Source organism: Myxocyprinus asiaticus, chromosome 20 (assembly GCF_019703515.2).
Source record: "Myxocyprinus asiaticus isolate MX2 ecotype Aquarium Trade chromosome 20, UBuf_Myxa_2, whole genome shotgun sequence".
NCBI classification, from domain to species: domain Eukaryota; kingdom Metazoa; phylum Chordata; class Actinopteri; order Cypriniformes; family Catostomidae; genus Myxocyprinus; species Myxocyprinus asiaticus.
The window spans coordinates 27,813,600-27,830,272 of NC_059363.1; the positions used below are offsets into that span (position 1 = coordinate 27,813,600).

At 39.2% G+C, this 16,673-nt stretch overlaps 2 protein-coding genes across 5 annotated transcripts in view; one reads left to right on the forward strand and one right to left on the reverse strand.

The window, feature by feature from the left end:
* The first annotated feature begins 3,535 nt into the window (after positions 1–3,535).
* Positions 3,536–8,008, forward strand: LOC127411277 (DNA-binding protein inhibitor ID-2-like). Its single transcript, XM_051646727.1, has 3 exons — positions 3,536–6,735; positions 6,927–6,987; positions 7,380–8,008. The coding sequence occupies exons 1-2, from the start codon at positions 6,385–6,387 to the stop codon at positions 6,981–6,983; spliced, it is 408 nt and encodes a 135-aa protein (XP_051502687.1). The 5' UTR covers positions 3,536–6,384; the 3' UTR covers positions 6,984–6,987; positions 7,380–8,008.
* Positions 8,009–9,017: 1,009 nt separating this feature from the next.
* LOC127411251 (kinase D-interacting substrate of 220 kDa B-like) overlaps positions 9,018–16,673 on the reverse strand; it is a 77,284-nt gene continuing 69,628 nt past the window's right edge. For 3 of the 4 annotated variants that reach the window (XM_051646669.1, XM_051646667.1, XM_051646666.1), the window contains 2 exons: positions 15,574–15,804; positions 9,018–11,981 (listed from right to left, as the gene is read on the reverse strand). In XM_051646669.1, the coding sequence (XP_051502629.1) occupies positions 10,887–11,981; positions 15,574–15,804 (1,326 nt within the window). In that variant the 3' untranslated portion in view covers positions 9,018–10,886. The remainder of the gene's footprint in view (positions 11,982–15,573; positions 15,805–16,673) is intronic. The other variant, XM_051646668.1, reaches the window with a different exon arrangement.

The window sequence follows — 16,673 nt, forward strand, 5'->3', positions numbered from 1 at the left end:
TAAATCATGTTTAAATGCAACTAAAACAATGTAAAGAAAAGTTTGTTTTTTTAATGTACAAAACATTTATTGCTTTGTGGGGGGGGGGTTCCCCGTAATCTGTCACTGAAAGTGACAGCAAAATGCTGCACCTGCAGATTAGGACATACTGATTTGCAAAATCATACATGTTTATAAGTTTTGATGCATTCACAAAATGCAAGGATTTTTGTGTTTGCTGGTATTCAAGAAAATCTGTTTGCCAGTTTACAGTATTAGTCTTACATATTCAATTGAGCAGGGGTGTGCAATTATTTTGGTACTGGGGCCACATCACCATTAAGTTGAACATGGAACAGAGAAGATAAAAAGTTCTGCATAGTTGTATCTTTTAAGCTCAGATATGCACTCAATGAATGATGCACAATTTTCTGAAGTGTATACTGATGGGACCATTCTGCGATTGCTTGAAGTTTTGCTGCTACTTTTCTATGATGTGTGAGTAAAACTGAATAAAGGCTGAATAAAATTATTAATTGATTATTTTACCATACTTCAATGCAATGGTAATTTAGTATTCAATTTAACACTCTATATCAGGAGTCTGGTTTAAAAGTAAAATAAAATATTCGGGAAAGAGATTCTAAAAGCTTATTTTAATGTTGGCCGCAAAGTGGACCCGTTTACTTGTTTTATTCTCAGAACATTATCAACCTGTTTACATGCTCATGGGTCATGATGTGGGTCTTGTCAGTGTTTGGCACCCCATTCAGCACACAACTGAATAAAACAGGCTGCATGACACTGATAAATGATTACTGCCAGAGAAACATTCACATACAGGTGTGAGAGACTTCAGCATCTTACAAATAACACAAAGAATAAATATATTCCTCTCTCACTTGGTTGTACTGGCATGTCCCCTATTGAGCGCCAAATTGTTGTTTGTTTGTTTTTTGCAGAGAGAAAGCGCCTGCACTCGCATGTATGGTTGCCAGATCGCATAAATGAAGTTTGACACAAGGTGAAATATTTCCAATTTGTGCAAGTATAAATCTCTGATTGGGGTGTTGAATCTATTATCTGGCAATCCTGAGCATATTAAAAGCTTGTGGATGTGTGATAGGTCCCAAAGCCAGATAAATTAAAGATCTAATAAAAAACATTAATGATAAATCAACCTGCGGGCAGTAGTTTGCCCTGGTCTGCAACTGAGGGTGCTCTAAGTTTCGTTTGAGGGTGCTTAGCACCCTCAAGCACCCCCATAGAACCGGGACTGACTGTAACAATAACTGCAAATATTTATGATTCTTAATTCTGCATTCTTAGTTTTTATGCCTGATATCAACTTCAGCTTTAAGTACCTTGAAATTCAGAAAGGTAGCACGTTTTCTGACTTATTATAATGAAGACATCCTTGAAGTACAGTTTATTTTCTGTAACGTTGGCTGAGCCATCAATTACACAGCTAGTCAAAGATATTTTTTGCAAACTTAAGGCAAAAAAAAAAAAAATAATAAAATACTGGAGACGGCCAGTCTATTACTCCGAGCCCAAACATTTTTGGAGTTACCTCTACTCCTTAACTCAGGTTCAAGCTGATAGCATCGCTTTTTAACCCTCATAGCAAGACGTTTAATACTGCTTAATTGTAAGGACCCCAAAGCACCTATGTTTGACACTGTGTTCAGGATGTGCTTTATTTTCTAAAATTAGAAAATAATCAGATACTCTACAAGTAGCTCCTCTAAGAAATTAATCAAAGCGTGGGGTCCTTTTATGGGCTACGTGAGGGATCACATACAGCTCCCTGGGCCTTGACTACTTATTCCACTGACTTTCACCTAAGTCCATGTAAGCTATGGGCAGATAGTACATAAGACTGTATAACTCATAGCAGGACAGCCACTCATAATCATTTCTTTTACCAAATGTGTAAAACAATACGCACATGTTTATACACCCTTTCACTTAGTTTTATATATATATATATATATACATATTTTTTTTTTTTTTTTTGTATTGTTTAAAATTGCAATGTGGTATGACAGACATTTGCCACTTCTCTCTGTATTTTTGTATTACCCCTATGAAAATCAGTAAACAGATTTAAATGTATAAATATATATATTTGAAATGTCACACTTTTTACTCAAGTGAATATTTCTCTGAACAAGTTTATTTTTCCAAGTCAGTACCTGTATAGACACTTATAAAGAAATTTGTATAAAAATCTACTTTGAAGTCATGGCTACAAAAAGCTATTGTAAAGCTGAAAAGCTATTGAACTCCAAAAAAAGATGATACAAAACACACACACAGTGACCTTTTGAGACAACATGCCCCAAAATCAAGGAAATATGGCATATAACCTTGCTATTTATGGCTTTTCAAAAAAAAAAAATGTAAACAGTTTGAAGCACAAAATAATTAACGAGACATCCAAGATCTAAGAAAAATATGCATATTTATAAACTGTAAAAAAAAAATAAATAAATAAATAAAAAAAAAAAGGAAGAGAAGAAAAAAAAAACATTATCTAAAACACAAGCAATGTCATTTTTATTATTAATTAACATTACCATTATATACATACACTACCGGTCAAAACTTTTGAAACACTTGACTGAAATGTTTCACATGATCTTAAAAATCTTTTGATCTGAAGGCGTATGCTTAAATGTTTGAAATTAGTTTTGTAGACAAAAATATAATTGTGCCACCATATTAATTTATTTCATTATAAAACTAACATTTAATTTTAATTTGTTTTTTTTTTTTTTTTTTTTTTTTTTTAATTGATGACTTGGACCAAATAATAAAGAAAAGCAGCCAATAAGTGCCCAACATAGACGGGAACTCAATACTGTTTAAAAAGCATCCCAGGGTGATACCTCAAGAAGTTGGTTGAGAAAATGTCAAGAGTACATTTCTGCAAATTCTAGGCAAAGGGTGACTACTTTGAAGATGCTAAAATATAACACAGTTTTGATTTATTTTGGATTTTGTTTAGTCACAACATAATTCCCATAGTTCCATTTATGTTATTCCATAGTTTTGATGACTTTACTATTATTCTAAAATGTGAAAAAAATTATAATAAAGGATGAATAATAAAAATAAACTTTTGACCAGTAGTGTGTGTGTGTGTGTGTGTGTGTGTGTGTGTGTGTGTGTGTGTGTGTGTGTGTGTGTGTGTATAAGCAGCTAGGCTTTTGACTCAAAACCTGAACTGAGATATATAGGCTACCCCTTGTTACAACTTCCCGTTTGACAACTAGCCCTGTTCTTCCCTTCCCCTTCGAAAGATTTTTCTTAGCGATGCCCTGACAGCTTAAAGGAGAATGTTTCAGAGTAGTCTGTAGGCGCGTGCAAGCAGCCCAACTACATTACGCAACCAAGAAAGACGCTGTTTCTGAATAACAAAATTTCTCAGACCCTCTTTTGGGAGGCGAACAATAGCTTAAGCCAAACATTAACGCCACGCCCATGGGGTCGATGTTGCTACAAGAGTCGCGCGCCACACATTCATGCGTGTACTGCAGCACGCGACAGGCGCGTGGGAGCCCGAGCTCAGAGCTCACAGCTGAATAAGAGAGGCGAGAGCGAATGCGTTAACTGATACGATTATACGCGTGCGGAAATCGAAAATCTATTCAGATATGCGTCGCGAAGTATTTTGCGGTGACTCGAACTGAAATGAGGTTATTGGGACAGGAATATTTTGTTTTATCCCACTGTTAGGAAGAGGTTTGACTTCATGCTTTAAAACCGCACGTTACTAAAGATAGTTTTAAACGACGCGTCGCGTTTTTCAGAATCTAAAGTCAGAATTTCGCGTTCAATGTTGCCAAGTTGAGCTTCAAAGCATCCGTGACTTACAGATTATTCGGGGAAATGTATTATTTTCAAAGTTTTCTCTCGTTTTCAGCTGTACTTAGACTTTGCCTATTCATGTAATACTGTAATGTTTTGAAAATTGTCTTCAAGGATCGTAGACGTCAGTGAGTGTGTGGGTAAAATGTGACTCTTTGGGAGCTGTTTTGGTGTTTGCTGAGCTGGAGACGGGAGGATTGTGCAGCTGCAGTGAGCTGGAACAGCAGTGGAGGCGGTACAGACATCCTGACTCCATCCCGTGGAGAACTCATCAACTTTCTGCCAACTTTAGACTGTTTTCTTGCCATTATCTTTGTTATCTTTGTGACAAGAGGAAAGCAAGCGTAGAAGTTGCTGTAAAGTGCTGCATTGGGGATGTAGTTATGTTCTTATTTAGTGTTAAAAAATGCATAGGTAAAGATGTTCGTAATTAAACCGCTCTGACGAACTTAAAAGCTTTTGTTTATTCTAAAAAAAAAAAGAAAGAAAGAAAAGGAGGATGGGGGGCACCATTCACTTGCATTGTTAATATTTAATAGAACTAAGACGATTGCTCTTTTTCATGCATAATAACGCATGCATGACTAACAAAGGCGTTCCACCTCGTGCACATTCTGATAAAGGTCGAGGTAACTTCAGGTTACTACTCTTTCCACATTCGTTTCAAAACTCTTGAAAGGGCCAGGAGTTCTCCAAAGGAATGCAAATCGATGCAGGTGTGCGGGCCTGGAGCGCAGGAGAGCTGAGGTGACGAACTGAACTCCGATCTCTCAGCGCCCGGGCCCCATTGATCAGCTGAGAAGCAGCGCTAACTAACTGCCCCCGTCTCCATAGCAGCCGCCTGGACGGCGCCGCGAGGACTGGCTGGAGGGCCGCTGTGAATGGGTGACGTCACGGGGCTGGCGCCAGAGAGTCTGCGAGAGCGTGAGCTCGCGGCGCTGCTCTGTATTGCTGCTTTGCTTGGTGCCAATTCATCACCTGTCAGGGATCAGCCAGGCTGTCATGCGAAATGTACACAGCTGTGAGAACAAGAAGGGACCAGGGGGAAAATGGAAAAAGCCAGTTGCGGCAGATGCGGACAAGACCACGATGGTCTTAAGTCTGATGTTTTTAAATGCGCGAGACCCCGACGGGCTTTCTTGCGCTCGCGGAATGCAGTTTTTGTGCAGTGCGAAAATCGCGAAAGATTTCCTTTACATTGCAGTACTGAAAAAAACATATCTTGGTGTAGTATATCTGAATGGAGCTGACATTCACTTCATTTTCTAAGGAGTGATAATGAGATTGCTCGAGGTGCATTCCGACACATCAACACGACTGCATTCCGACGCATTTCTCCAAACATCTGTTTAGTCGGATGTGCACAAGCAACCAGGAAATCTGTCTCTATTGTTGCTTAGCATGTGTACACAGTTTTTTTCCCCTTCATAAAAATATTTTTTCTCTTCTATTTTTACTATTCTCATTCTAGACTGCCAAAAAGCATATATATATATATAAGGAAATCTATTCCACAAATCATATCTATCCGTGTCAGGGCAAAAAAAAAATATTGTTCCCAGAACAATCAGCCGTTTGTGCAATTCCAAGTGAAAACTTAACAGTATCTCTGAGTCAGTGATTTCTACATTTGTGACAATCAAAATGCCACTCACATTCCTAGGATGCACTTGAAAGCAGGAGGTGTTGACTGAGTGGATCTCCGTTAAGCCCGACCAACTTTCATCACTATTACGTCTTAAACGATCCTCGTTATAGGCCTAAAGACTGCTCGCAAAATCTCCATCTTTCATGAAGTGTTCAAACCAACATAAACATTAAAAGACTGCACAGCCACCTGCATATCATACAAACCTGTCTGAGTTTGAAAAGACTGTGTGAGTGATTGCCTGTGTACGCCAAGTTATGTGATGTTGGTACATCAATATCGTCACCAAACACTATAGATAAAGAACTGCAAATAAGGTTTGACTTGCTGCGTTTTATATATATAATATATCTGCGCTGAGATATATACATTATATGTGGCCTACAATATAACGTGAAACATCAAGCGCACTGGGCCACTCATAGCTTGTTGTAATAGACGGTCAAACACATATGTTTGCAGCATTAAAAAGAAAGCGATAAAAGCGTGAAAACAACCACTATACTTGCAAGTCACTAATTCTCTTGATCGGAAACAGGTACACTGATTTAAGAAATTATCCGTGGAAGCTGAAGGCAGTCAGCGCCACCCCAAACAGCCGCTTTCACTGGTTAAGAACGCGGAAGAAATGGGCGGGCCTTGTTCCCTCATCCCAGCGACCAATGCCGTGCCTCGAAAGCGATGATTGACGCGTCCCTTCGCACCAATCAACGCGATCCAAACCAGCGCGTGAACAACCCACCCAGCTGGGTATATATACAGCGATGACAGCTCGCTAAGCCACTGCGTTTGCTTCAACAGACCAGTGAAAAGAGGAGACCTCGAACACAAAAGCGATTCTTTCAACAAAACGACTTAGCGTTGCTCACAGACGTGTCAACATGAAGGCAATAAGTCCAGTCAGGTCTTTCCGGAAAAATAACGCGAACGTGACGGAGCACAGTCTGGGAATCTCACGGAGCAAGACCCCCGTGGACGATCCTCTCAGCCTGCTGTACAACATGAACGACTGCTACTCCAAACTGAAGGAACTGGTGCCCAGTATCCCGCAGAACAAGAACGTGAGCAAAATGGAAATCCTGCAGCATGTCATTGATTATATCCTGGACCTGCAGATCGCACTTGACTCGAATTCGGCGATCACCAGTCTCCATCACCCGCGAGCGGGGCAGGGGACGTCCAGAACCCCCCTGACAACTCTCAACACAGACATCAGCATCCTCTCATTACAGGTAAATCAGTTAGCATGTACTAAGTGTAAAGAGCATATACGATCTACAAATCTGCCAAAAAGAGTGCACCACAAAGACCATTCACTTTAAACCACTCTCTTTGCATAAAGGTGGCAGTGATGCAGTTTTATCAAATGCATTGATTTGTTGACAGCGCAAATGACGAATGTTCTTGCATTTTTCATTTTTAGACACCAGAGTTTCAATCAGACTTGATCACAGAGGACAGCAGGACACTTTACCGTTAATCAGGTAAATGCTCTTTAACGCTGTTTTTATTATATGCACGCTCTTTTAAGTGCGCAAGTTTGACAGTTGCGACGTAGCCTATACGTTAGCAGCAATCCTTGTTGAACAAAACTCCCTTACCATCTGATCAAATCGATTAAGAATCATTATGTCACGAAATGCATGGTAAAGTTGTAGAAAGGCTGCTTAAAGCGTCAGCAGAGGTTGCATAGAAATCCGCCCATTGAGAGAAGGCAGAAGTTGTGCTCGTGTACATCTGGAGCGCAGGGGTTTTGCTCAGTCTCGGAGTGTTTTGGTTAAATGTTCAAACTGCGGCTTCCTCTCTGGCGCCAGACTGTCCGGATCTCTGCCCTGTTTGCACTCTCTAAATGCGCCTCTTTCTCAATCTTTTGCAGGTGTTTGGTTAAGACGCAAGAACGCACAGGACCTGGGAACTGACTTTTCCTCCCATTTCTGTTCTCGGTCTGGAGTTTTTCTTTTTCTTTCCTGTAATTGAATCAAGAGACTTTTTTGCTTCTCAAAGGACAATCTATGTGATGTGTTATAAGTTTGGACATTGATTATTTATCTATAAAAAAAAAAAAAGAAAAAAAGACTTGTTTGGTCCTTTCTTCAAGAGGAAGAAGCACTATATTCCCTGAAAATATGAGGGAAACAAATGACAAGGCTCACAAGGAACATTTTCTCTGCAATGAGAAACCACTTTTTTTTTTTTTTTTCTTTCTTTTTTTTTTTTTTTTTTTTGTGAAGACCGTGTGGAGAGGAGAAGACGTGGTTAGTTACTGTACAAAGTTTAAGCCTGTTTTTGTCGATTCGTTTGGCACATGAAGGAATGGACGTTGAAAATGACATGATGAAACCTTGTGCAAACTCCCAGAGTTTGATCTTGTATAGTTGCAGAAATTGGACTGTCAGTATCTGCAAAGTGGTATGCTGTATGCTGAGACTTTTTATAAAAGTAATATTGTAAATCGTACCTTTTTTTTTTTTTTAAAATACAAAATAAATCAAATGCTCTATTTGACACTGGTCTGTTATGGTTGTGTAAAATGACAATCTAGTAATACTTCTGTATGCAGATCTACTCCAGATTGCACAGTGTGTTACATTAGGACCCTTTAGGATGTCACTGGCCCTTGACCGATATGGCACATTTGCCCATTTATTGGCCTGAATGAATGCATCTTTAACATATGGCGGTGTAAAAAAGCATACATTACAGTTCTTAATATAAAGAGAAGTGCTGTTGTTTTAATATGTAACCGTTTACAGACCATTTCCAAGCAATTCTGCTACCGATTAACCTCTTGCGAAACATTGCTTCAAGGTGTCAAAGTAGGACATTTAATCACGTTTCACAGGCCCTCATTCGTATAGTATCCACGCATAGGCTTTTCCCCATTTTTGAATGGTAGAATAATGTGTAAAAGTAGTTGTCTGTAGATCTATAATATGCGCCATTATGAGCGCAAAGGCTTAAATCAGACACGCGGATGAAATGCGATTTTACCGCCACATTCTGCTGTGGACAGCGCGTGAACATCTCAGACTGACTGAAATAATGTAACTGAAGTCATCCCTCAAAATAGGTGATAAACCAGACCTTATGTCTTAATATTAGTATAATTTACATCAAATTTAGAGTTCAAAAGCAGTTCTTTCTTTAGAAAGCAGTGCATTTTTGTGACTGCGTTCAAAATGTACATTAACGTAGATGTAATACAGGATGGGCTACTAATTGCCAACAGAAGCACAAAAACAGCAAAGCTAAACCGAAAATGTTCTTTCTGTAAAGTGTGAATTAAAATAAAGTCTACTTTTCAATAAAACGAGACATCACGAATTACTCTTCTTGAAGAGTGCGCCACCTGCCGGTGGCTCTTTCTCAACTCTTAAAAATAAATACAAACAGTAATTCTGCAGAAAATATCAAAACATCGATTCACACTTATTGGAAAGCTCATTAGAATAATATAAATTCACAAACTTTTTTTTTTTTTTTTAAATAAGTGTCCTGACCACCCGACCTCTCAGTTGATACCACCATCACTAGTAAATAACTGAGCCATAAAACTCAAATTTAGTGATGTGATTTCACCACACACGTTTGATATATTTCACTATAATGACGATCAGACTGCAGTGTATTTAGGATGTTTTATTAGCCTACTGCAAGAAAATGGGACAAAACAGTTTGAGGAAATGTCACTTGATTTTGCACACTTGGCAAACATGCAAAACATGCCTCACAAAACCCTGTTATTTCTTATTCTTCACTTAATGTTACACTGATTTGCACACATAGATAATAAAAAAAAAAAGTTGAGCGCACTAGAGGGATGACCTGAATGACACATACAGTACGTAACAGCTTTCACAATACCAATCACAGCAAAAACAGCAACACTATGTGTGGTTAAATCCCCACCCTACTAAATGATGTTAATATGGACCAATCTAGACTACATCTTTAAAGGAACAGTTTAACCAAAAAAAAAAAAAAAAAAATTCTCATCATTCACTCACCCTCATGCCATGCTAGATGTGTATGACTTTCTTTCTTCTGCTGAACACAAATATTTTTAGAAGAATTGCTCAGCTCTTTTGGTCCATACAATGCAAGTGAATGGTGGCCAGAACTTTGAAGCTCCAAAAAGTATATAAAGAAGCATAAAAGTATCCATACGACTCCAGTGGTTAAAGCCATGTCTTTAGAAGCCATATGATAGGTGTGGGTGAGAAACAGATCAATTTAAGTCCCTTTTTACTATAAAATTTCCTCCCTGCCCAGTAGGTGGCGATAAGCACGAAGAATGTAAATCACCAAAAATGAAAGAAGAACCCTTAGGAGAGAAGAGCGCTTAGGAGGGCTGTTTGAAAGTGGAGATTTATAGTGAAAAAGGACTTAAATATTGATCTGTTTCTCACCCACATTTATCATATCGCTTCTGAAGACATGGATTAAACCACTGGAGTTGTATGGATTACATTTATGCTGCCTTTATGTGCTTTTTTGGAGCTTCAAAGTTTTGCCCACCATTCACTTGCAGAGCTGAGATATTTTTCTAAAAATCTTCATTTGTATTCAGCAGATTAAAGAAAGTCAAACACATCTGGGATGGCATGAGGGTGAGAAAATGATGAGAGAATTTAAATTTGGGAGAACTATTCCTTTAATGTTGGCAAAACAGCATGAAATAATATTTGCTCTAAACAAATCAGAAACTACGAACCGCTTCACAAACTGGTTATTGCATTATATTTTAACACTTCTCCAACAACAGCTACAGTATGTCTATTTTTCCTAATCCAGTCAATTTAGGAGCACTTTTTTGGGCCTTTTGTGTTTTATTACACAGGAAAATGAAGGGTGAGGAGAGAGGGAAATGGGTTCAGGAGGTGACACAGTCAGGACTCTAATGAGCTCTAATTTCCCAAGAACACACACGCTACTTCTGCACTACTGCTCTGACTAAGAGCACTTTTAACATGACTTTGAACTGATCTGTATAGTCTTTTTCACTCTGTCAAGAATCTAATTAGAGTGATAAATTTTCTAAGTGAAAAAGTAAAATGTACAAATTTTGTTTCAATTTTGCCAGTTGTTACAAACGGCATTAAATGGATAGTTCACCCAACAATGAAAATTCTGTCATCATTTACTCACTCTCATGTTGTTTCAAACTCCTAAAGATATCACGCAGAATGTTAGCCTCAGTCACTATTCACTTTTATTGTAAAGAAAGATGCAAAGAAAGTGAATGCTGACCAAGGCTAACATTCTGCCTAACATCTCCTTTTGTATTCCATTAGAGAAAAATAAAGAAAGTAAAATGGGTTTGAACGACATGAATTTGACAGAATTTTCATTTTTGGGTGAACTATCTCTTTTCATTTGGTTCTTACAGAACACTCTCTCTTTCCTCAGCAGCATCGGTTGCAGCCCCGGTTGATGCTGCCCTCTTCAGGTGGATTCCACGCAGGTTCTGGTTGGGCAGCAGTGTGGTCTCGATACTGGAGCCGGGTCCTATAATGAGTGAAGGGGAATCAGTGGAGCTGGGTGTCTCCTGCTGCAGGATAGACTGCTGGCTGCTGTTGTTGAGGTTGTTGTTAAGTGTCGTGTTATCAGGTGAGCAATTGAGATTGCTCACTGCTGAAGCAGGCCAGCTCTCCTCAGGGCTGCTGACCAGCAGGCTGCTCTCAGATGGAGCATCAGAACAGATGGACATCCGGGCCACAGCCTCGTCCTGCAGGTTACTCAACCTATGTGGTAGAACTCGCTTCTTTACTGGGCTCTCAAGAACTAGCTCAATCAGATGGGTCTCCTCTTCTTTCTTCTCAGTGGACTTCGCCTCTTTCTCCTGAGCTGGATCGTTCTCTTCATCTTGTAGAGAGTGATCAGATGAGCTCCTGCTGGATCTCACGCCAGAGTCAGATGATTTCTTGTCCAGCATAATGTCTGAAATTAAGCTTTTCCTCTTGGTTAAGAGATCTTGCTCAGTAGACCAGGCCTCCTCCCTCAGCAATGGGGTGGCATCCGTCTCCTCGCCCCCAGACTCCTCTTCATCGCTGGGCACACTCTGGTAACTCGGACCCTGGCCTTTGGTCTTGCGTCTGAGTGGGACTTTACTGGCAGATCCAGGCTCAGACTTCTCATCCTCCTCTGTTATGGGATCTAGGAGGCTGCTGTCAGGGGCAGAGGAGAGGTCCACCACACTGTCTCCAGGTTTGGAGCCTTTTTTTGTGAAAGGTTTGCACCCTTCATGCTCTTTCTCCTTAGACTTGTCTTCAGATTTGGGCTGGAGGAACTGGCTGGTCGGGGCTTTAGCAGGACTCTCTCGTCCAGGAGCAGAGACTTCCAGTTGGGCCATATGAGTGATGTACTCCTGGTAGGCGTCGCGGTACTCAGCCTGTTGTTTATCAGTCAGCTTACAGATGTCATTGGAAGATTCCTGAGAGTTCAGGCTGGACATACTGGCCGTCCTGTGATTGTTGGCCTAAAGGAGAAGATTGGGTCAATGAATAAAAACACCATTAATAACAGCCAGGCATTTAAAGAGATAGTTCACCAAAAAAAATAAAATAAATAAAATTCTGTCATAATTTACTCTCTAATGTCACTCTAAACCCATATAACTTCTGTGGAACATAAAATGGGTTATTTAGCAGAATGTCCAGTCTGCTCTTTTTACAGCAAAAGTAGATGGAGACCAAAGCACCATAAAAGTAGTCCATGTGACTATGTGCTATATTCCAAATCTTCCGAAGCTATAAGATAGCTCTATGCGAGGATGAGAATGAAATTTAAAGGGATAGTTCACCTGAAAATTCTCACATCATTTACTCACCTTCATACCATCCCAGATGTGTATGACTTTCTTTCTTCTGCAGAACACAAACAAAGATTTTTAAAAGAGCATCTTGGCTCTGTAGGTCCATACAATGCAAGTGAATAGTGATCAGACCTTTGTAGCTCCAAAAATCACAAAGGAAACAGAGAAGTAATCCATAAGATTCCAGTGTTTAAATCCATATCTTCTGAAGCAATATAATAGGTGTGGGTGAGAAACATATATATATTTTCTAAATCTCCACTTTCACTTTTATATCTGAAAGTCACATGTGGTGCCTGTTTAGTTTCTCTTTCACATCTGAAAGTGAAAATTAAAATGGAGATTTAGGGTAGTAAAGTACTTAAAAATTGATCTGTTTCTCACCCACACCTATCATATCACTTCTGAAGATATGGATTTAAACACTGGAGATTTATGGATACATTTTATGTTTCTTTTATTTGATTTTTGGAGCTACAAAGGTCTGATCACCAGTCACTTGCAATGTATGGACCTACAGAGCTGAGATATTCTTCTAAAACTCATTTGTGTTCTGCTGAAGAAAGAAAGTCATCCACATCTGGGATGGCATGAGGGTGAGTATATGATGAGAGAATTTTCATTTTTGGGTGAACTAACCCTTTAGGTGATTATTCACTGACAATCTTGCACGTTTGCATATAGCTGGAAGTGCAGCACACTAGAAAAAGTGAATAACTACTTAAATCTCGGTCAGTTCAACAAACAAATTGATTGCATGCCTTCAGAAATATGACTTGGAATATGATTTACGAGTTGCATGGACTATGACACTTTTGGTGTTTTTAAAGTAAGTCTTTATCAACTGCTATTGTATGGAAATCAGCGATTATGACATTCTATTCTGCAAAAGAAAGTAAGTATTTGGGCTTGGAATGACAGGAGGGTGAGTAAATAATGACTTACTGCAACAGCTATTGTTGCTTTTTTTAAATAAACGAGGGATGAGTTGATCAATTTTTGGGGGTTAATCAACATTATGACACAAATGTTGTAGATTGAACTTCACTTGTAATGAACCCAGGACATTCCTTAAAGGTGTAATTCATGTAATATTCGCCTTTTTTTTGCCAATGTGTGAACGGCTTGTAACGCATCTTAAAAAATGAGCCCTTCCCGGACTTCCTAGGTTGCCTATTAAAGCCTGTAGACTGATTTTTATGCGAAGGGAGGGGGTGGTAAGCTTGCATAACTGAAAAGCATGTGAAATATAGTGCCAAGGACTGAGCTGTGTAATTTTATCTAACTTGATCTTGCCTGCTAACGCTGACGAATTGCAAGCTACCTTGCTTCGTAACATTCAAATAATTTCAACGATCTTCTCTTTATACTAAAAGTCAGGTATACAGGATAAATTTAAGCAAATACGCTGGTTTCTTGATCGTAGTACAACATATGACATACAATAGTGCAACATAACAGTGCAACAGTAAACTGTCTGGTATAGTTTGGTAGTATGTTGCTGTATGTGTGTCTCAGTATGCTATGTTAGCTGATAAGTAGTTTTAGTTTAGTCTCAAAGTTTGTAGTAACTGTGTAATTTTAATTATGCTGCCTCATCTGTCAGCATGATGCCAGTGGATCATGTTCAGTCTCTTTGCTCGTTACGTCATTGTTTTGGCTGATGCTCACTCGCTCACATCCCTATGGATTGTGTGCATGAGCATGAGCAACAGGTAGTTAGCTGCAGTTCACTTAACGGCCTCAGATGTAACTAAAAACAAGGGTTTCTGAATCTTACATACTGCACCTTTAAAGGGTGTTCACACAAAAATGAAAATTCTCTCATTTACTCACCCTCATGCCATTCCAGATGTGTATGACTTTCTTTCATCTGCTGAACACAAACAAAGGTTTATAGAAGAATATTTCAGCTCTGTAGGCTTATACAATGCAAGTGAATGGGTGCCAACATTTTGAAGCTCCAAAATCCACATAAGGCAACATAAAAATTCTCCAGATGACTCTGGTTGTTAAATCCATATCTTCAGAAGAGATATGATAGGTGTGGGTGAGAAACAGATCAACAATTAAGTATTTATTTTTTACTATAAATTCTCCTCCCTGCTCAGTCAATCTCCGAATCAGAAGAATCAGAATCGGTACACAAAGAATTTCTCCTTAAGTCCATTGTCATCTCTACTGTTTTGAGCGTGTTCAACTCAAGGTTGTTGTGACAGCACCAGACAGCCAGCTGATCAACCTCCCGTCTGTATGCAGACTCTTCACGGTTGCGGATGAGGCCGCTCAACTTCACTTTCGCTTTCTCATACATCTTCTGTAATTGGTGATTCACACTGTTCATGCATATTGCCCCCTACTGGGCAGGGAGGAGAAATTATGATACTAAAGGACTTAAAAATGTATGTTTCTTACCCACACCTATCATATCGTGTCTGAAGATATGGATTAAAACACTTACGTCATATGGATTACGTTTATGCTGCCTTAATGTGGATTTTTGAGCTTCAAATTTTGGCACCCATTCATTTGCATTGTTTGGACCTACAGAGCTTAAATATTATTCTAGAAGTCTTCATTTCTGTTCTGCAGAAGAAAGTCATAGACATCAGGGATAGCATGAGGGTGAGTAAATCATGAGAGAATTTTCATTTTGGGGTGAACTATCCCTTTAAGAGACATGAAGGTAAGTACCTGAAAGTACAATTTTTATTTCTGAGTAAACTATCCCTTTTAACTGACTCTTACAGTCAACACAGAATGATCTTCACCACCAGACATTCATGATGCAAATCTAAACGATTATAAGCTCTTGCTTTTGTGTAGCAATGTGCAGTGACACCTTGCCAAGTGTTAACAGCTGAGTGCAGAAATAGCTATCTCTGTGTGATAGAGAGCCAGTGTGTGTGTGGTCAGCTGCTCACTTCCTCTGCCCATCCAGGTCAGAAAACACTCCGTTTCTCACCCAGTGAACCACATGCTATTTTCATACTGACGAGAGACTACTGAAAAGCAGAAGCTAGGACCAAAAACATTTAATGGCGAACAAAATGTTTGGTTACAAAAAGCACAACAAAAACAACAAATAAAATATCCAGATTATTTTCTTTGTTTCCATGCATGCATATGTTTGTGTTTGCATCTATGTACGTAATTATGTTCTTCGCACTGTGTGCACCTGTGTTTATTTGTACACTGTACTTCAGTGTTGATGTGTCCAGCTGAAAGTATTTGTGTGCACAGCATTGGCACGCACCAGCCAGTGGGCATTGTGTTGTCTGGCAGGCTCCTCCAGCCCCAAACTGCTGAGCTCTTCAAAGCTCAGGTTGAGGCTGTATGTAAAGTTTTCTGGGTTGATGGTCACGTCTTGTGCTGCTTTGGAAGGTCTATGAAGTTCGGATTGAGTCACCATGCTGCTGCCCTGCTCACTGCATGCTCCCGATTCATCATGCAACAGCTGGCTCTCCATATGACGTTGCTCTAAAACCTACAACATATCACAAATATGACAACGGTTAAACAGAACCAATACTTACACTGTGTTCTAACCAGGTGTGACAACAAAGCGATCTCTTCCATGTAAATATGAGGGTTTTTTCTAACCAGCAATGACTGTGACAAGCGATAAGTTGATTTAAGTGCTGAGTATAGCAATAGTTGTTTGAAGGTTTGAACGACTTTATTCAGCAAAAAAAGTTCCTGTGCAAATTGTCAAATGTAGGCATTTTTGCAAAGAGTTACATTGTGAGGCTGTATGATATTCTGTATTAAATGCAAGTTACATTCTATTGACAGCATATTGATGGCATGCACAGAAAATGGTTTCGTCACAAAAATAACAAGTTGACTGTTATGCACTTACAATGGAATTCAATGGGGCAAGTGTACAATGGATGTCCCATATACTTCCATTGTAAGTGCATAAATTACATTCTATTGAAAGCATATTGATGACTTGCTGTTGATTAGCACAGAATAGAACTTAGACTTGTACCTTAGTTTGTAAAAACAAACAAAAACAATGAGTTGACTGTCATGCACTTACAATGGAATTCAATGGGGCAAGCGTATAACCGTTGCCCATATAGACTTCCATTCCCAGTTCACAAGTTAAGTTCTACTGACAGCATATTAATAGCATGCTGTCGATTAGCACAGAAAGTAATTCTCACTCGTAACTTGTTATACATGTGTATAACAAAAAAAAAAAAAATTGACTGTAATGCACTTACATTGGAAGTCAATGCGGCAAGCGTTGCCACATAGACTTCCATCATAAGTGCATAAGTTATGTTCTATTGACAGCATATTGATGGCATACTGTCAATTAGCACAGAAAGTAATTCTCACTCGTAA